This window comes from Rhinolophus hipposideros (assembly GCF_964194185.1).
Source record: "Rhinolophus hipposideros genome assembly, chromosome: 20".
Classification (NCBI taxonomy): domain Eukaryota; kingdom Metazoa; phylum Chordata; class Mammalia; order Chiroptera; family Rhinolophidae; genus Rhinolophus; species Rhinolophus hipposideros.
The window spans coordinates 39,649,279-39,669,966 of record NC_138066.1 but is presented as its reverse complement, the minus strand read 5'-3'; the positions used below and the strand labels follow the sequence as shown (position 1 = coordinate 39,669,966).

At 33.5% G+C, this 20,688-nt stretch overlaps 1 protein-coding gene across 2 annotated transcripts in view; it reads left to right on the top strand.

Annotated features, from left to right (window-relative positions):
* Nucleotides 1-20,688, top strand: part of CDC27 (cell division cycle 27) — a 60,934-nt gene that overhangs the window by 24,290 nt on the left and 15,956 nt on the right. The window contains exons 3-13 of one of the 2 annotated variants that reach the window (XM_081029916.1): nucleotides 1,517-1,664; nucleotides 3,217-3,342; nucleotides 5,624-5,721; nucleotides 6,475-6,629; nucleotides 6,735-6,946; nucleotides 8,232-8,346; nucleotides 11,354-11,469; nucleotides 15,770-15,869; nucleotides 16,923-17,130; nucleotides 17,335-17,504; nucleotides 19,913-20,065. In XM_081029916.1, the coding sequence (XP_080886042.1) occupies nucleotides 1,517-1,664; nucleotides 3,217-3,342; nucleotides 5,624-5,721; nucleotides 6,475-6,629; nucleotides 6,735-6,946; nucleotides 8,232-8,346; nucleotides 11,354-11,469; nucleotides 15,770-15,869; nucleotides 16,923-17,130; nucleotides 17,335-17,504; nucleotides 19,913-20,065 (1,601 nt within the window). Of the gene's footprint in view, nucleotides 1-1,516; nucleotides 1,665-3,216; nucleotides 3,343-5,623; nucleotides 5,722-6,474; nucleotides 6,630-6,734; nucleotides 6,947-8,231; nucleotides 8,347-11,353; nucleotides 11,470-15,769; nucleotides 15,870-16,922; nucleotides 17,131-17,331; nucleotides 17,505-19,912; nucleotides 20,066-20,688 lie in introns of both variants that reach the window. The other variant, XM_081029915.1, reaches the window with a different exon arrangement.

Sequence of the window (20,688 nt, the reverse complement as noted above, 5' to 3'; positions counted from 1 at the left end):
GCTGAAAGTTAGACAAGTTTTTGGGAGCCATTGTTTATTGGTATCACCAGTAGTTTTTGAAAATTTGTTTATGAGGTGACAAGATACTAGGTCTTTGCAAAATCTAGAAGAAATCACTAATTTTCTAATTCATGTGAATTAGCACCTGTAGTTCAGTAAAATTAACAATTTGTTCCCACTGCGGTAGAGCTCCCCATTCATTTTTTTGCTTATGATGCACTACTATTGTACATCCCATTAACACATTTGTGCTAAAATATCATTTACTACATACTATTCATTGTATATTATCTTTTTATACTAGGGTTTCATCAAAATATTAAGATGGACCTGAGAAGGGTTCTGTTGGGTTTTGCTTGCACATATATATGACCCAAAAAAACAAAAAACTTTTGAGTAAAATTTCAAATTATTTTTTTATCCCACATCTTTGAGTGACGTTAACTTTTCAGGAAGATGTGAACAGTGATTCTCAAACTTTAGTGCCCATCAGGATCACCTGAAGAGTTTGTTACAACAGATTGCTGGTCCCCACTCCCAGAATTACTGATGGTAGTGGGCCTGAGGTAGGGCCAAAGAATTTCCATTTCTAACAAGCTCCCAAGTCATGGTGACACTGGTACTTTGAGAAACACTGGCTTAGAGGATCCCTCAGCCCACTGAGATTATTATATAAGCCATTTTTAGAAGCACAGATTGGTGATTTTCCCTTTTTCTGTCCCCTCTGTTCTTGCCTCCATATAATCATCTAGATTGATTGGTAGATTGTCAGGATAGAATTGAGGTAACGGTCAGTTTGGGAGAGAGTTAAATAAGGGGAAAAAATGCCACATTTTATTAACTAAGATGGAAGGATATTTCCCAATGTGAAGATAGGGGACAGGTTGATGAATTATTCAGCTCTTGCCATTGGAGAGCAGTTTAATTATTGCAACTGTGCAGGTGTAAAGTCTGTCAGTTAAATGTTTAAATGGTGTGGGTATTCACAATTTAGAAATTTTGTAAATCTTAAATTATCTTGAATATAATTTAGTGTATATTTATTGTTAGAAATAAGTGTTTTTTTTCAACCTGGTCCTTTTTCAATGTAGAAATTATTTCAGATTGGTAATTTATAACCCTGAGTTTTTCTCTCTAATGAAATTTGACTTCTATCCTCTCAAAGGGTCTATTAGAAAAATATTACATAAAAAGAAGATGCTTTACTGGTAGTCTATTTAAAGGTGTGTGTGTGTGTGTGTGTGCGCGCGCGCGCGCGCGTTTGTTTTTCTTAAGGATTTACAGAGAATACCACGATTGTCTTCACTGTATCCCCTTGGTTCCTTGTAGGAAGGACTCAGGGAACTAACTTTTCTATCAATAAAGTATTTCTCCTTTATTCAAATTTGGGTTAATGTTTCAAATTAAATAACATGCCTAATTTTTTTGTTGCTAAACTTGTTTATTGCCAGATAAACAATGATTAACATTCAACCTACTGAATAATAGCCTTTTTTTTCCCCGTATGTGTTCTTAGTACACTCAGAAGAAGCCTTGTTTTTATTGGCAACCTGTTATTACCGCTCAGGAAAGGCATATAAAGCGTATAGACTCTTGAAAGGACACAGTTGTACAACACCACAATGTAAATACCTGCTTGCAAAATGTTGTGTAGATCTCAGCAAGTAAGTTTTTACAAATCTTTTCTAATTTCGTCCCTACTTATACTCTGATTTTCCTTTTTCCCCTCTTTTTTGGTAGTAGAGATTTGTCTAGTTCAGTAACTTTTGAAATGTTTATACTATTGCCTATGATATTTATTTTTGTTAGGAAAGATTTCATTGTTATGGTAATAAGTAATAGAATTTAACTCTGGAGAAACTGAAGTTATAACTAATTTCTATCATTTTCTAAAGTCCCAAGGATTACTTCCTTTGCTTTGTTTTCATTGTTAGTCCAATGGAATAAGCCTAAAAACCCACTTACCCGTTCACCTGACATTAATGCTCCCTTGTATCTAGGGAGTTGTGTAATTATTTCCCTTTCAATATGATTCTGTTTGGGAACCACTACTCCTACCCTTTTGAAGCAGTGGGGCAGATTCAGGAGAGTATGTACTTCCTTTGCACATTATAATTAAACCCAATCAGCTGTCCCAATTCTGAATCTGGAGGTAGCAAGAGGTATAAGCAGTTACGTTCTGTTAAACTCTCTTTCTGTGCTGTAAGAGACGGAGTCATGGTAAAAGTGACTAGACAGATTGTTGTAAAAGCCTGTATGTGTATTCAGTTTATAAGTTTGCAGTGAAAGATACAAATAAGCTTCATAAAGTCTCCATAATTTAATAAGTATTTTATTTGCCCAGTGTCTGATTGATGACTTTTAAAGCTAGCTACCATATCTATAAAGTTTCTGAGACATTTGTTACTGAATTACTTTTATTCCAAAGATTCTGATGTTAAATTCTTTAATATCTATTTATTTAATTTACCAGCTTCTTAAGCCACTTCTTACATAAAATATCCTTACACCATTTACAAATAGTTACAGTTTTTTAAAAATCCCACTGACGGTAAAAAGAACTTTAGATATTATCTTTTAAGTGTAAACGGACTTGAGAGTTTTCTGCATGATTGGAAAAAACTTCAAAATACAAACCATTATAAATTGATATACTGAAAATATATACTGAAATCAGGCAAATTTTTTTTTCCATAGGGAACATTTGTGATTTTCTATAATTGACAAATAAAAAGAGATGAAGTGCTATTCAGGTTTCATTTATAAACCTAAAAATGACTGAGGCCATTAAGCATGCAATTTTTAATTAAAATATGTTAGTCTTATTTAATTTGCTTGCAAATTTCTATTTCAAGGAATTACAGAAGTGAGAAGGGTCACCACATCTGTTAATGAAAAACCATTCATATTTTTCCGGCAGCATAATGGTCTTCCATTTCTTTTGACATGAGTAATGTGTATGTTGTTCAGATGAGATTTGCATATACAGAGACTAAATTTAACTGGTTCTATTTTTAAAGGCAAGACTGGGATTTTAAGATCATAAATTCCCAGTCTTACAAATGATTTCTAAATACAAGTTTATTGGTATTCTAAAGGTACCATGAACTTTTTACTTCATCTCTCTCTAGTAAGAGGTATTGGTAATGAACAATGTCTTTACACTCAGGGATTTTTGTATTGACTTATTTTAATCTGTAAATTCGTGTTTTAAAGGCTTGCAGAAGGGGAACAGATCTTATCTGGTGGAGTATTTAATAAACAGAAAAGCCATGATGATATTGTCACTGAGTTTGGTGATTCAGCTTGCTTTACTCTTTCATTGTTGGGACATGTATATTGGTAAGTAATCATTCAAATTACAAAAAAATTGTTTTCAATACTGGAATGATTTGTGTTTTTAAAAACCTATGTTGATCTGTGTTTATCATATAGCACTTGGCTGAGTAGTCCACAGTCTTCTAGTTCCATGATCTTGGTAAGCCTGTAAAATAGTAGAGATGTTGATGCCATTTTTGACTATCCACTTCTCCTTAATAATAATAGCTACAGCAGCACTAGCTAACAATTTGAGTGCCCAAGTGGATTTTTAACCTTGGTTGAGAATATCTTCATGTGATCCATTGAGGAAAAAGAAGAAAAGAGTGAAGTTTTTTCTCTAATATTGAATATCATTGCTATTCCTTAGAAAGAGACTTGAAGGCAAGTTTCAGTATAGTAATTCCATATCTGGCTTCTTCCCCAGTTAGCTCTTATATCATATATATATATATATATATATATATATATATATATATATATATATACATATGTGTGTGTGTCTTTCTTTTTGCCTATATATGTGTGTGTGTGTGCATAGCTAATCTCTTCCAAACAGACATTAATTTTGTTTTAAATTTCTTCTATTTTATAGTCTGTTCATCAGATCATGGCTTATAAAAATTAGCCTTGTCAACTTACCAAAGTTGAAAAGAATTTTCCTTTCACTAAAATAAAATATAGTTTAAATAATACTGGAGTAGAGGAGTTTCAACACAAATGATCACCTGTTACATTTCCAGAAAATTTTTCCATGAATAAATTATCTTTGCTTAAATCAGTTTGTCCACCACTTTTCTGGCCATTATATAATTCATGTGGTCTACTCATTACAACTTTAAAAATTACTAACAAAAGTGTCTGTTTTATATTACTTTGTGCAAGAAAAGCAAGGGGGTGATGCTATTTGAAATCAGGAAAGAGATAATATAAAACTGAGAAAGATCTAATTTCCTGTCTGCAGAAAGCTTATAATCAATTTCAAAAGAGATGAGGGGACTATTAACATGAATTACTTCAGGTGAGAAGCAATAAGAACTCTTGGAAAATTAGGATAATTCTCAAACATTGAGATTTCACTATATTTTCCTTTTCTTGGCCTTATGCTAAAAGTTCCCACTTTCTACTCCTGTTACTTTGAAAAAAATGTTTTATATGTCTTTTTTTTTCATTTCCTATTCTTAGATTACCTTTCAATCCATGGTAAATGATTATATAATTTTTGTGACAATTATTTTTCCTTTAACAAATTCCATCTGACGGTCTGAGATACAGACTTTGATAAAACTTATATTTTCTGAAGTCTGTCACCTGCCCCTACTTCCCTCTGCCTGTGTTTATTGGCAAGTTTGGAAGCTAAATAGCCTTCAACTGGTGGTACTTTCTTTAGTACATAATTTATTCTAGTTTCTACTCACTTGCAAAATTTGGAAATAATGCAAACTAATATGTAGTTAGTTACCCCAGGGGATCTTTACATTTCTCTGAGATTACACTGACAGCGCATAAACAGATGGTATGTTTATGTTTTGATACATGAGGGTTCTTTTGAAAACCTTCGTTAGATGCCATCTGGTTCTTTATAAAACCTTAGAGTTTTGGAAGAATTACTGTATCTTAATTTTTTTCCATTAGACAATGAGGAATTTCAACCTTAAACCAGATGAAAGTTTAAGTGAAAGTGTCAATAAGGCTCACTAACCCTCAACCCAATCCTCCCTTCCATTTAAAAGCTAGGGAGGTAACAGGGCTGGTCTAATATTAATTTCCAGAATTCCAAGTATATAGGGTTTCAGGGATAAATGTAAGCTTTTATACACCTGATTTATAAAGAAACAAATTTTTCTTTCATTAAGAGCTACTACCTCTACTTTGTTAGAAAATCTGATCGTGTAAATATGCTATATTTAAAGCATGTATGTCACTTTCAAAATAACTGTTGGGATATTATATTAAAAATTAAGAATGAGACTGAAATATTTGTATGTTTGTCATATCTCCTTCAGTAATTCTAGTATCTGACAGTAAATTTAAAGCATTGTAGTATTCAAGAAGGCAATGATAGTTTATTTTATTAGCATTCCTTTCAATTCATTTTCTGTTTGCTTTCACCTGACTTTTGACTTGAACTGCCCTAAATAACAGAGATTGGAGGATGGTGAGAAGGAGAAATGGGTGATCTAGCGAAGCATCAAGAATTCTCAGAACTTTATATAAGACTTACCTAATTTCTGTACGAAAAATTTCTTTACAATAAATATTTTTAGTTTTATATCTTGCCTAATTTACTTGTTTGTCTTTGCAGCAAGACAGATCGGCTTGCCAAAGGATCAGAATGTTACCAAAAGAGCCTTAGTTTAAATCCTTTCCTCTGGTCCCCCTTTGAATCGTTATGTGAAATAGGTAGGTTTGTAGAGGTGGTTGGGGGAGAGATGCCCCATTACCTCTTCCTTTTTTACCCCCTGCTTAGTTTTTGTAAAATGATACAAATTATCCACAAGAAAAATATTTTTCAAAGCTAAGGTTTGTTAAAATTGACAACAAGAAATAAGGTAGCTATGTCTCAGGAATAATGTGGCCTTTCTTTTGTCCTCTAGAATGAGTTGTATTATAACACTAGCCAAAATAGCTTTTCGGATAAGGAAAGAAATGAATAGCATGCCCAAAGCAGAAACTGTTACATAAGTAAGACCTGGAAAATGCGGGGCGAGAGTATCTCAGTATATGTGCTCTGGGATAGATGAAGGATCATTTTAAAATATTGTCGTGTCTATATACATGGAAGCGTTTGAAGCTCTACTGTAGTATCTACTGGGTTTCAACTCTCCACCCTCACTCCTTACCTTGAGCAAAATGAGATATCTAGATCTTTGCTTTCTGCTTTAAAACAAACAAATCTGCATTTTTCTCGGATTTATTATATTTAAAATCAATGTCATTGCAGTGTAGTTTACTTCCTAAATTTACAGTTTTATCTTAGGGGTAAATTTTTGCAATAAATTGATGGATGGGCTTTTGGGAGGTAAATTTGATTAGCTGAAACAGACAGGAGAACTTCAAAACTCTGGATAAGGGCTTATTTCCACTTATTTATGCATAGCGGAGAAAAAAACAAAATATCCTCATTTCTTCAGAACTTTTTTTTTCCCTTCACAGGTGAAAAGCCAGATCCTGACCAAACGTTTAAATTAACATCTTTACAGAACTTTAGCAACTGTCTGCCCAACTCTTGCACAACAGTAGTATCTAATCATAATTTAGCTCACAGACAGCCTGAGACAGTTCTTACGGAAACACCCCAGGACACAATTGTAAGTGTATCATACGCTAGTATTCAAAATATTATGAAAACAAAAAAGAATGATCTGAACTAAATAATGTATTGTAAATGACATGGTAGAAATTTTCTGTTTCAGGAATTAAACAGACTGAATTTAGAATCTTCCAATTCAAAGTATTCCTTGAATACAGATTCCTCAGTGTCTTATATTGATTCAGCTGTAATTTCACCAGATACTGTCCCTCTTGGAACAGGAACTTCCATATTATCTAAACAGGTTCAAAATAAACCAAAAACTGGTCGAAGCTTATTAGGAGGACCAGCTGCTCTTAGCCCATTAACCCCCAGGTAAGACAAGCAAAAGATAGTTTAAAATGTGCTGTAATATTAAATGATCTTATAATAATTTATATTATTAGTAATATAAATTAACATGAACAGCAACTTCTAAATCATGGAAATAGAGGCATTTAATAAGTCAATAATGGATCTATTCTGTTTTCAGAAAATGAAGTAAAAAAAATACAATGCCTGTGACTAAAAAATTAATATTAAGTATTGGAGAAAATTTAAAACTCAAATATGCCTTATTCAGCTAGTGTTTGCGTTAAAAGATAGTGTCTTTATGGCTGTGCATCAGTGAATAGCAGTGAACCTCTTGAAATGTTGGAATGCTTATGATATAATGCTTATGTTGGAGTTGCTGTAATATTAAATGATCTTATAATAATTTATATTATTAGTAATATAAATTAACATGAACAGCAACTTCTAAATCATGGAAATAGAGGCATTTAATAAGTCAATAATGGATCTATTCTGTTTTCAGAAAATGAAGTAAAAAAAATACAATGCCTGTGACTAAAAAATTAATATTAAGTATTGGAGAAAATTTAAAACTCAAATATGCCTTATTCAGCTAGTGTTTGCGTTAAAAGATAGTGTCTTTATGGCTGTGCATCAGTGAATAGCAGTGAACCTCTTGAAATGTTGGAATGCTTATGATATAATCAGAGTGGTATCAGTGGTTACTGTTAAAGTGCTGTTTTCCAAAACATGGAGGAAGGAATGACACCTATCAATATGAAATATTTTGTCAAAATTAGTAGATATATATGCATGTATAAATATAGGAAACCAGCCCAGAGGATACATACGTAAAAATTATCAAAATAAAAAAATTGTGCGTTAGAACAGGCTATGAATTGGGTTCCAAGGCCAGGGAGCTAATAAAGTAGCATAACCATGAGATTACAACAACTCATTGACCCACAAATGGATTCAATGGTCTCTAGAGACATTTTCTGTATAATAGTGTCTAAATTCCAAGAATTTGAAGTAATTTGATCATTTGGAACTTAGCTTTTACAAAGCCACTCTTTATTTCTAATAAATCTCCTGAGATCGGTAGTTGCTAGTCAGTTTAGTCTTGTTTGATTGATTTTTTAAATTTTAGTTATGGTGGGTGGAATAGTCTACATTCATGGCTTATTTTTAATCTGCCCCTTAGATCCTCACTGCCCCCAAGACTGATTTGCCATTCTCTTCCTTTTAGACCTTCTAATTTAAGTATACTGCTGCTTTATATATGCCTTGATGACTTTTTGACACCTTGATTTCAACCTCTTCTCAGTTTTGGGATTTTGCCATTAGAAACCCCAAGTCCTGGAGATGGATCCTATTTACAAAACTACACTAATACATCTTCTGTAATTGACGTGCCACCCACCGGAGCCCCTTCAAAAAAGGTATTTTCCATGTAAAATACAATTTTGGTATTGATGAAAGAAATTGATTTAAAATTCCAATCTGTTAAAAGCATTGTCAGAGAAACTCTAACCTTATATAATTGTTGCTGCCTTAGAGTTGTTGATCTGAATGTAAAAGGTTATCATTCTCATAGCCTCCTGGTTATAGTTGGAGACATAAAGCTGGTCGCTCTTTTGGCCACATAAAATTATAACTCAAAAGTAGAGTTTATTTCAGCATAGAGCATATACAGATTTTTACTTTTAATTTCCTCTTTTTAATGAAATTCAGGTTGTTTCTGTCACTTGGAATATAAATAAGAAATTATACCTGCCATAGTTTTTACTTGTCCCCACCTTTTGTTTTTTGTTATACTAACATTAAAACAAAAAAAAGATTGACTTGCATAAAGCCAGCTGTTTCCAATAATAAAATTCTTATGGTGGACCCTCATAGATGTGTAGTAAATTCATAGTAAACGTGTAATAAAATAAAAATTATTTGACATTATTTTTATAGTTAATACTGTAACAAGTTTTGAGATTCTTTTTATGTTCTTTTATAAAGGTCTATGGCCAAATTAGTAAAGGCCAAAGTGCCATTTATTTAAAGGATATCTGTGGTGCAGGGTATCTTCTGTGAGAATTAAAGTGGTTTATGTATGTAAAATGCGAGTTGCCGTGCTTAACAGATGTTTAAGAAATGGAAGCTAAATAAGTCAGACTAGTATGTGAATAACATATAGCCCATTTACTCTCCTAGAGACATATTTCTTCTGGGTTTTATTCTTTTACTTCCTTGGAGTCTGTAAAAATGTTTTTCTATATTAGCTCCTTAGTGAGTGATAATAGGAACTCCAAGAGTGGTATGAAAGGGGACTACAAAGTAGTTAATGTGTGGATAATTTTAAATGTGATTTCTAAAAGTAGGCAACTCCCTGCTATTGTACTGTTAAGGGGAGTGAAATATAATTGTGGAAATTAATTTATTACAGTTATAAGAAGGCATAGTAGCATGGTAGTTAGCAAAACCAGGCAAGCCATTATAATCAAGGACAAGTTAGGCAGTGAAGAGGTATATGATTTTAGTGCCCAGATAATAAAAGCCACTTATTGTCTCATCCCCTTATGCTTCTGTTCTCTTGTTATCTGATTGCAAGACAGTCTTAGAAAAGCTATACTTGTAGGTCTGTATGCAGTATCAACTAAAAATATCAAACCAAGTAGTGAGTGCAGTACGTACTTCTTTGTTAAATGAGGAAGGACCAGAATTGACTTGAAGTTTTGTCCCTTGGGTGAATGGAGGAGGAGGAGGAGGAGGAGGATGAAGGAATATAAAGTTTTATTTTGAGGTAGGGGTAGACTAGATGAGAATATTCAGTGGATAGTTAGTCATAGAGGAAAGAATATGGCCTGGTGATAGAAATAATAATTAAGGCTGTTAAAATGGCCGTGCTCTCCTAGAGAAAGAGGAGCACATTAGTGGAAGGAACAGGGGCCAGCAAATCAAGAGGTAAGACAAATAATAAAGATACTATGCTATTTTGGAAGTTATACAAAGTTTCAAAAAGGAAGGGATGATGAGTGATGATGAATGCAGGAAAGACCAAAAGAAGGCTTTCATATCTGGTGAGAAAATGATTATTAGTGATTATTTGTAATGTGCAATTTGAGAATCATGTATAGTGGCTACCAAAGTAGCAGTTAAGTTCTGAAGAAAATTATCTTGTAGTTAAAAAATTTTAAATATCCATTAACAGTTGTCATAGATCACTTTATAAAGAAGCTAAGTGAGAAAATGAATAGAAATAAGGTGGTAAATTAGAAAAATACAGGGGCAAGCAAAGGTTGTTTTATCCCCCTCCAAGGGAGCAGAAACTAGTTAATGAAAGATTAAATACACCAGAAAGAAATATTAACTCTAAGAGCAATATCCTTAGAATTTGGAAAATTATTGGACGATTTTATTTTTAATCTAACTACTATAGGTTTCCCCTGCTATCTAAAAGTAGAGCATTCATGAAACCTTTGTAAGCCAAAATGGCTTGAAGCAAAGACGCAGTTACCATTAATTTAGATGGAAAAATTTTGAGGATTCCCAGACCCAAAATTCAGTGCACGCACAATGTCTTTATTTCATTCACCAGGATTGAAACAATTACATCCAGTTATTCGCTAAGCATAACATCCTTACGATCTCTCTTAGGCTCACCTGATACTTTAGGGCACATCTTGCTAACAGATGCACAAAATAAATTGAGAAATAAATAGCACAGATCCTCACAGACCCAATTCAAAGCTATGGCAGCTCAATGTCGAAATGCTGAGTGTAGTTCCCAGGGAAGGAGCTTGGTGGTGCCACTGTCGCTGCCAGGGGCTCAAGATGCTCTCTAACAGCTCACTGCAAAAGAAACGCTGAACGCTGTTTTTGCTTTTCACTATTTTCATAAAATTCAGATTTCTTTTGGTTTTTGAAAACAGGTACTGATGTAGGTCTTTTGTAAACACAAAGTTGTGTAACACGAACTTTCAAAAGGTGGGAAATACCTATATAGCACTGTTTTTGGCAAAGAAGGAATATAAAAAGAATTATTATTACTTTTTATGTATACTTTTTATGTATTATTACTTTTTATATATACAAAGCTAGATCCTAAATCTTGAGACTACAGCTGTCTTAAAATTCTTTAGCACTTAGCCCAAACTGAAAAAGATGTGTAATAAATGGCTTCCAGGAATTTTGAGCCTTTCCTTAGAAACTAAAGTGAAAGATGAAAGGATAGTATAAAGACAAAAATACTGAGGTTAAAATGTAAAAATAGGCTGATGTTCTTTCTAATGACATAAGTAATGACATTAATAGTTTGTGTTTTAATAGTTTGTGTTTTAGATGACAGCATATATTATGAAATCTTTGGGGAAAATGTAGATGGGAGCATCATGGTGTCTTTCATCATTTACAGTGCAGTTTATAATTCACAAACCTTAGACTTTTTGTGTTTTACAGTCTGTTGCCAGAATCGGCCAAACTGGAACAAAGTCTGTCTTCTCACAGAGTGGAAATAGTCGAGAGGTAACTCCAGTTCTTGTTGCACAAACACAAAGTTCTGGCCCACAAACAAGGTATTTATTATGGTGTCATTATTTGATGTTGTTCAGCTTTTCCTCCTATAAATTATATATGATTATATATAATCATATGATTATACTTTAATTTAGGCAGATTTTGACTCTCAAAAATTCTAAAATGACTATTACAAATTTTGAATACAAGTATGTCAGATTTGAGATTTCTGACTTGCTGAAAAGGCTAGTGTAATTTTTAGTTGTGTATTATAATGCAAATCAAGACAAGAATTAGCCAAAATATCTTTTTAATTTTACTCTCATGAATTTATTTAAACTGGATATTCTGAACACTCCTCCAAAATAATTTTCTTATTTACATGGCTTTCTCCGTTGGTCAAGTTACAGATAGGCTTCATTCCCCCTGTTCCCTATTATACATTTCTGTAAACAGATCGTAAAATTAATCTTCCAGTAAATCTTCAAATAATGAATTCATTTCCACACAGAAATGGTGTTAAATGGGATTTATTTTCCTATTCAAGGACTCAAAAATAAATTGTAGCTAATATTTTAAAAGATACAACTCTGTCTCCTAAAATAGTGAACATGTACCAGTAAGTCTTAAAACAGTCACACATGTGCATATACCTTGACTATGTAAAAGGCTTCAATATTTCTAAAACTCCAGGATGGTGAGTGTCATTATGAGTGCCAGCTCTAGACAAGTGACAGTGATTGCCTGGGGCTCAGTTATGAGAAGGAGCCTGAGGCCTCCTGCAGAGTAACATTATATAGGCTGAGTATATGCTAGTGCTAAAGAATATATAAACCATTTCTTACACATTTCATTTAAAACTAAACAAATACATAGTATGTTCATTATAATGAGCATCAACTGTTAATAATTTTGTGTTCTTTGTATTATTGATTCCATTTTATCTCCTTTATTGCCTATATTAGTTTCCTACAGCTACTGTAACAGAGTACCATATACTGGATAGCTTAAAACAACAGAAATTTATTCACTCACAGTTCTACGTACCATAATCCAAAAGTAAGATGTTGATAGGGCCATTCAACCTCTGCAGCCTCTAGATGGGGATCCTTCCTTTCCTCTTTCAGCTTCTGGCAGCCCTAGGCATTCCTTAGTATGCGGTAGCGTAATTCAGGATCTACCTCCATCCCCACATGGCCATCTTCCCTGGGTGCCTCTGTATCCAACTTTCTTATTTTAAGGACATCAGTAATATTGAATTATGGCCCACCCTAATGACCTCACCTTGGCTACAACGATCCTATTTCCAAATAAGGTCCCATTCACAGATACTGGGCGTAGGAATTCAACATACCTTTTTGGGAGACACAATTCAACACATAATATTACTTTATTACCAGTTACTCTTCATTTTTTATTTTTAGAGGTTGTGTTAGGGTTTATAGCATACATTTTAAATTATCAAAGATTACCTTCTAGTAATAATATACCAAGTCAGGTATAGTATAAAACCTTATTACAATATATTTTTATGCTCCTCTCCCAGTCTTTATGCTATTGTTGTCATATAGTTTGCTTCTACATGTTATAAACCACAGAGTGCATTGTTGTAGTTTTTGCTTTAGTTATACATAATTTTTTTGAATAAGGAAAAGAAGTCTATTTTATATTTAGTCACATATTTACAATTTTTGGTGCTCTTTATTTCTTTCTGTGATCTAAATTTCAATTTCGTATCTTTTTCTTTCATCTTTAAAGGCTTCCTTTAACATTTCCTGTAGTCCAGGTCTGCAGATAATGAATTTTTTTAGCATTTGTATCTCAGAAGAAAGTTTTTATTTCACTTTTTGTTTTTCAATTACCGTTGACATCCAACATTATTTTTTGTTTTAGAAAGAATTTTTGAATGGATATAGACTTCTAGTTGACAGATTTCTTTCTCTTTAAAGATTTTATTGTACTGTCTTCTAGCCTGCATTGTGTTTGACAAGAAGTCTGCTGCCCTTCTCATTTTTGTTCCTCTATATTTAATTAATGTCTCTTTTCTCTGTTTTAAGATATCCTCTGTCACTAATTTTAAGCCATTTGATTATGTTGTGTTGTAGTGTACTTTTCTTCTTTTTTGGCCTTCGGATTCATTGAGCTTCTTGGACCTGAGTTTATCGTTTTCATCAAATTTAACTTATTTCTACCATTTTTTTTTCAAATAATTTTTCTGTCCATGTCCATGTCCTCTCCCCTTCTGGGACTCCAAGTACTTGTATGTTAGACTGTTTTCAATTGTCCCAAGGTTCACCAATACTGATCATTTTATTTCCAGTCTTCTTCCTCTGTTTCATTTTGGATAGTGTTTATTGCCATGTCTTCAAATTGACTTGTCTTTTTTTTTTTGCAGTATCTAATCTGCTGTTAATCCCATTTAGTGTGTGTGTGTATGTATATATATATAAATTTTTGTCTTAGGCATTCTGTCTTTCATCTTTAGAAGTTTGATTTGGTTCTCTCCTTAACATACCCGTTCCTTCTTCTACCTTTTTGACCATATGGAATATATTGATAATAGTTCTTTTTAATGACCTTGTCTTCTAAGTCTTACCGGGTCATTTCTAGGTCTGTTTTATTTTTTTGTTAATTGGTTTTTCTCTATAGGTTATGGTATCCTGCTTCTTTGTATACCTAGTATTTGATTGAATGCCAGTTATTGGAAATTTTACATTGTTGAGGGCTGGACTTTTTTGTATTCTTTTGAATATATTTAAGTTTTGTTCTGGGATACAGTTAAGTTACTTGTTAGCATTTTATCCTTTTAGGTCTTGCTTTTTGTGGGTGGGGCAAGAGCAGCTGTAAGTCTGGACTAATTTTGCCCCTTTGAGTACTCTACTTAATGGCCTATTTAGTATGAAATTTCTTTACTCTGACTATTGAAAATGTGAACTATTCTTAGCCCAAGGTGAGCTCCAAGAATTATTCTGCCTGCTTATTTCCAGTAGTTCTTTCCCCAGATTCAGGTACTTTCCTTGCTTCAGTAGTGTAAAGCAATTCTGATGCTAGCTACCCAGACTTAGCACTGACTCTGCAGGCTAAGGCCAGAGTCCCAACGAGATTATCATCAAGGCTCGTTGACGTGCCAGTTGAAAGCAGAGGTTTCCCAGGCCACCCACACTCTGACCAACGGCCCACAAATTTGAGGATTCCCACTACCCCCTGATGTTTAATAATTTTCTAGAACAACTCACAGAATCTAGGCTATACTTAACGGTTTTATTATAAAGGATACAAAGCCAGATCAGAGAAATGAGGCCCATAGGGTAAGGAATGGGAGAGTCCTGAACACAGAACTTCTGTGTCCTCACCCTGTGAATTAAGATGTGTCACCCTCTTGGCACTCTGGTATCTTCACCAGCCAGGAAGCTCAACCAAGCTTTGATGTTCAGAGTTTTTATTGGGGTTTCATTATGTAGGCATGGTAGATTGCCATCATTGCCCACATAACTGAGCTCAGTCTCCAGCCCCCCCTCCCCTTCTGGAAGATGTCAGGCTAATATCACAGGGCTCAACGCCCCAGCCCTCTAATCACATGGTGGATCTTTCCGACATGGCCAGCCCCTCGTGTTGAAACTATCTGGGGTAGTTTCAAAAATCGAACACTTACACTGATCAGTTTTCAGTTGAAGACTAGGGACGCCTTCTGCAGATCTTTGAAGCTCCGCTCTTTGTAGCTCTCTCCTTTCAGGTACTCTGACCTGCAAATTCTAGCTGCCTTGGCTTCCCTGAATTCTTCACATTTTCTTCTCAACACAGGGAGACCTCTGAACTCTGTTTATGTTCTCTATCCCTGCACTGCATCCTCAGAACTTTCCTCAGACACATGCTGCCTGCTCTCCAGTGTCTGAAAAGCATTGTTTCGTGTATTTGTTCAGTGTGATACTTGTTTAAGATGGGAGAATAAATCTGGTTCATATTACTTCTTCATAATTGGCAGCAGAAGTCTGTTCTTTTATTTAGAAAGTTGTTTTTTAGAAATGATTGGAATAGCACAGTACTCTTAGCTAAATCACCCAAGAAAGTTTTTGTCATCATTTTATCCACATATGCTAGCCTCTAAAAATCATTCCTATAACTTTCCAAGGCATTATTTATAACTACTAGGACATTCCATATTTTATTACAAAGCCATAAAATGATGCTAGTTACAAAAACTTTTTTAAAAAAGTATTTAATATAACTAGCATATAATCACATTAGTAAGTGGGGTGCAAGCATATTGAATGCATATTTTTAATATACCTGAGTTGAAGCAATAGTTAATGATCATAAACTCAGTTTTTTAAAAAGTCTACGTTTATAATTTTTTTTTAGTACAACACCTCAGGTATTGAGCCCCACTATCACATCTCCCCCAAATGCACTGCCTCGAAGAAGTTCACGACTTTTTACTAGTGACAGCTCTACAACCAAGGTAATTGAAAGATTTTGTATGTCACATTTGCTTAATGCTTCTGCCTCTAAAGTTTCTGTTCATCAATGACTCAATCTCTAATAAATAAATTAGGTGAGTGTTTAAAATTTTTTTAATGTTTTTTAGTTTGAAGGGCCGTCTATAACATTTGTAAATTTTCTTGGGCCTTTAATGAATATTTTATAATATTGTTGAAATGACAAATTATGATGAAGAGCAGATCAGTGGTTATTAGGAGATAAGACTCGAGGGAGGTGTGACTATGAAAGCATAGCACCAGGGAATTTCTTTGTGTTCTGGTAGTACAGTCCTGTATCTATTGTGACAGTTGATTACACAAATCCATACATGTGATAAAATTCATAGAACTATGCACACCAAAAAAAAAAAAAAAAGATGCATGTAAAAGTTGATGAAATCCAAATAAGATGTGTAGTTTAGTTGATAGTATTGTACCAATTCCAATTTCCTGGAATGGATGATGTAGTATAGTTATTTCAGATATTATCATTAGTGAAAATTGGGGGGAAAAATATATGGAAATGTTTTCTTTGCACATTTCTTTGCACAGTTGAGGGCCTTGTTATGCCTCTGGTAAATTGTTTTGGCCCATGGACAATCTTTAACTCTGACATATAAAGTTCAACAGTTTTATGATGCCCTGAGACTATTAGATAGTATTGCATCCACTTATTTTCTTATTTTTCAATAATAAATGAAAGTGATATACTTTCAGAAAAGAGCAATAATATTAGGTTGGTTTGAAAGTAATTGTGGTTTTTGCAATTTTTACCTTTTAAACCACAATTACTTTTGCACCAACCTAATATATTTAATGCTAATTCACCTTAAATACTAGTTAATATGATCTATTTTCAGAATTATTTCATTTAAAATTAAATGACTTTGAAGACTTGCTTTATAAAATATCTTCCAAGAAAAATATACATCAATCAAGATTGTACATTTATTTGTATCTAATATTTGAAAAAGGGTTGGGGGAATGTCTAAAATACGAGTGTAACAAGTGTGGGGCTTTCCTCCTTTTTACAGGAGAATAGCAAAAAATTGAAAATGAAGTTTCCACCTAAAATCCCAAACAGAAAAACAAAAAGTAAAACTAATAAAGGAGGAATAACTCAACCAAACATAAATGATAGCCTGGAAATTACAAAATTGGACTCTTCCATCATTTCAGAAGGAAAAATCTCCACTATCACACCCCAGATCCAGGCATTTAATCTACAGAAAGCAGCAGCAGGTCTGTTTTAAATGCTTAATATTTTTTTATTTTATTTTATTCACTTATTTTAAGTAAATTTCCTTATGTTCATTAAAGTTCCTTCATTCTTTTCTAGATAGATGTTGGAATTTTTAATGAATTATTTTGTAATTAGCCTTTCTAGAAAACAACTGTTGTATTGTGTTTTTCTCCTTTGTTAACTAAGTTGTTTTCTCCTAGAAGGTTTGATGAGCCTTCTTCGTGAAATGGGGAAAGGTTATTTAGCTTTGTGTTCATACAACTGTAAAGAAGCTATAAATATCTTGAGCCACCTACCTTCTCATCACTACAATACTGGTTGGGTACTGTGCCAAATTGGAAGGGCCTATTTTGAACTTTCAGAGTACATGCAAGTAAGTATAGAAAACTGTTATATATGCCTTTGTACAGATAATTTAAATTTAATTAAAATGCCTATGCTTGAGAAGGCTAGGTCTAAAAGATCAATATTTATTATATAATGTCTATATTTATTTTCTTTGTATATTTATAATTTTTAAATACAGTTCTTTCTTTGTGTTAAGACGTGAGTAATTTAAATTATTTGGGATTATTTGAGATAGATTTGTAGAGAACCCAAGACATCCATATATTCTTGTGTGGAACATTTATACTCAGTTGGATCTGAAAATATATACCATGTAATAGATATTTATAGTCAAAATTCTTCTATATTCAGAGTTCTTAGTGAAATGAATTTTTGGCATTTAATATATTTTATAAACTTAAGGGATGTTATGAAGAAATTGTGTGTAATTGAGGACACAGTGTCCTTATTACAATTTATACTTTTAATTTTAATTTTATTTATACCAGAAAAGAAGATGATTAACCTAAAGCCAAAGAAAATTTTAACTTTCAATTTAAGTTTCCTCTCCAATTCTCCTTCCAAAGCATTTTCTCCTCCTACCCTCTATACTTAAAAAAAAAAAAAAACTTAAGAAGCCCATATATTAATAAAATTTCTCTAATATAAATTATTTAAAGTTGATAATAAGGTTATTTTTTGGCCTATCTACTTTCGGTTCATTTATTCAGTGTATATTTGAGTGCATGTCATGTCCTCCACTCACTTCCAGACTCTATAATTAGACAGATATTGCTTGCCTTCATAGAGCTTACATTCTAATTTTAGTAAAAGAGACAGATTATTAGCCAATAAGTCTATAAAGAAAAACAGGTGGCAGGAAGTCCTAGGAAGAGGAAACGAAGCATGGTAAGGAAACGGGGGTCAGTACAGTATGGTGCTATTTTTTTAAAAGCTTGCTCAGAAAAAGAATTTTACACGTCCCTTTATGAGCCATGCAAAGATCTAGAGGTGAAGCGTTCTTCCAGGTGGATAATAAATGCAGAAGATACCTGTTCGTGTAATTTTGTACACTAAAGGAAAAGAGCTGTAGATAGAAAGCCTCATTCATTGCTTGAAGATCCGTGTTTGGATTACGGTCCTTTACTGGTACACAAGCAAAAGCTGTGTTTGGCAAGCCCTTTTCAAAATTATTTATTGTTTCACAGGTAATTTAAAATACATGAGTTTTGTTGTTTCCCCTAATTATAGAGCAGATATACAGACATAGATATTTAACTAAAGGAAGCCTTTGTTTTGACTTAATTTTGTGTGTGTGTGTGTTTTCCATTTTTCTTTTCTATACCACAGTCACGTCAGAGGAAGCAATAGATTCTGAAAAATTTGAAACCAAAAAGTTTCCAAAACCTGTATTTAGCTGGTGGTTAGGTTTGTCTTCTCATAACCAATGCCTATTTAAAAAATGCCCCTTTGAAAAACTTACCTGTATAATTTGTAAGGGATTTCAGAGAAATTACAAATCATCAAATTAGCCTAGATAGCATAAGGCCATTTCTTAGAATTAAGTTCCTAATTTTATAACTTCCTTATTTTCTGTCTAATTTTATAATTTCCTATTTCCTTATTTTTCTATCATCTTCATTTCGTTAAGAACAGACCAGCTATTCCTTAATTCTAAACTAAACTTGACTTTCAGAATTTTGAACTTACTGAATCAATAAACTAGGGAACAAATTGGTTTTGTATAACCCAAAGCTTCAAACTTCAGGGGAAGAGAAGCACAGTTCTGGGAGCTGTGAGTGTGGTGAGGAAAAAAAATCTGATCTAATTGCTGAGGAGGGACCCTAAGTCAAGAGAGTGCTGCGATGGGAAAAGAATTTTCTAGGCAGGGACTACAGTTCCTGGCAGGTATGGTATTGGTGCGTATAGTTAGTGCTCAACATGCCATAGAGCTAGTGGCCAACGGAACCTGTTTTTCCCCTAAAGTTTTCAGTTCAGCCTCTTAATAAACGTCAGTACAAAAATAGGTTTTGTGTTACAGAAGTCATTCTTCTCTCACCTTTCCTGAGAATGTTATTCTGTGAAGCCTTTGTTAAAAGTTGGAAATGTGTTTTTTGAGAGTAAAATAATTGGCTTGTCCTTTTTAAATTGTTAACTTTGCGTAGATCTCTCATCATTTTTTTAAATTTTTGCTGGAAACTTAAAAGTTTCTTTTCAGAACTCATGTTTCTACCATCACTTTTGTTTAAAAATTAAGTTAAGTGTGAATATGATTACATCAATATTTGACCTACCATGGAAGGTTGCTCAATTGGGCCTTTTGTTATTACTAATTCACATAAACACCATGAAACAGGCAGCATTTAGGTCCTATGAGATGAGTACCCAATGCTCTCCCTGTAGATGTGTAAACTGTATCAAGTTGTTTTCCTCTTACTAGTTTTTATATTTCAGGCTGAAAGAATATTCTCAGAGGTTAGAAGAATTGAGAATTATAGAGTTGAAGGCATGGAAATCTACTCTACAACACTTTGGCATCTTCAAAAGGATGTTGCTCTTTCAGTTCTTTCAAAAGATTTAACAGACATGGATAAAAATTCACCAGAGGTGGGTTAACTAAAACGCTTTGCTTATGTAGCTATCTTTTGATCACCCTTACCAAATGGACATGAACCAAATAATTTCAGGACCATTTAGCATCACCCACACCCTTCTCTATAGGCAGAACTCAGAGAAGAGCACAGAGACCTAAAATAGATGGTACAAATAGAAAAATCACAAAGCAGATATTTCATTCAAGATTAATCAAGATTTGGCTGTGTTAAAATTCTTATCACCAAGATTAGAGTTCATGTAGCAGAAATTATATAGATTGAAAAAGTGCTAATTTTAAATTGAAATAAAATAGTAATTTTAATTGTCATTTTAAGACATAGGCACAATTCATTTACATGCTGCAATCCTGTAAGAATTGTATTTCAGTGCATCCCAAGAATATTTAGTGGTACTTTTTTTTTTTTTAATTTTTATTGAGGAATATTGGGGAACAGTGTGTTTTTCCAGGGACCATCAGCTCCAAGTTGTTTTCAGTCTAGTTGTGGAGGGCACAGCTCAGCTCCAAGTCCAGTTGTTGTTCTCAATCTAGTTATGGAGGGAGCAGCTCACTGGCCCATGTGGGAATCGGACCGGCGACCTGAGTGTTAGGAGCACTGCGCTCTAACCACCTGAGC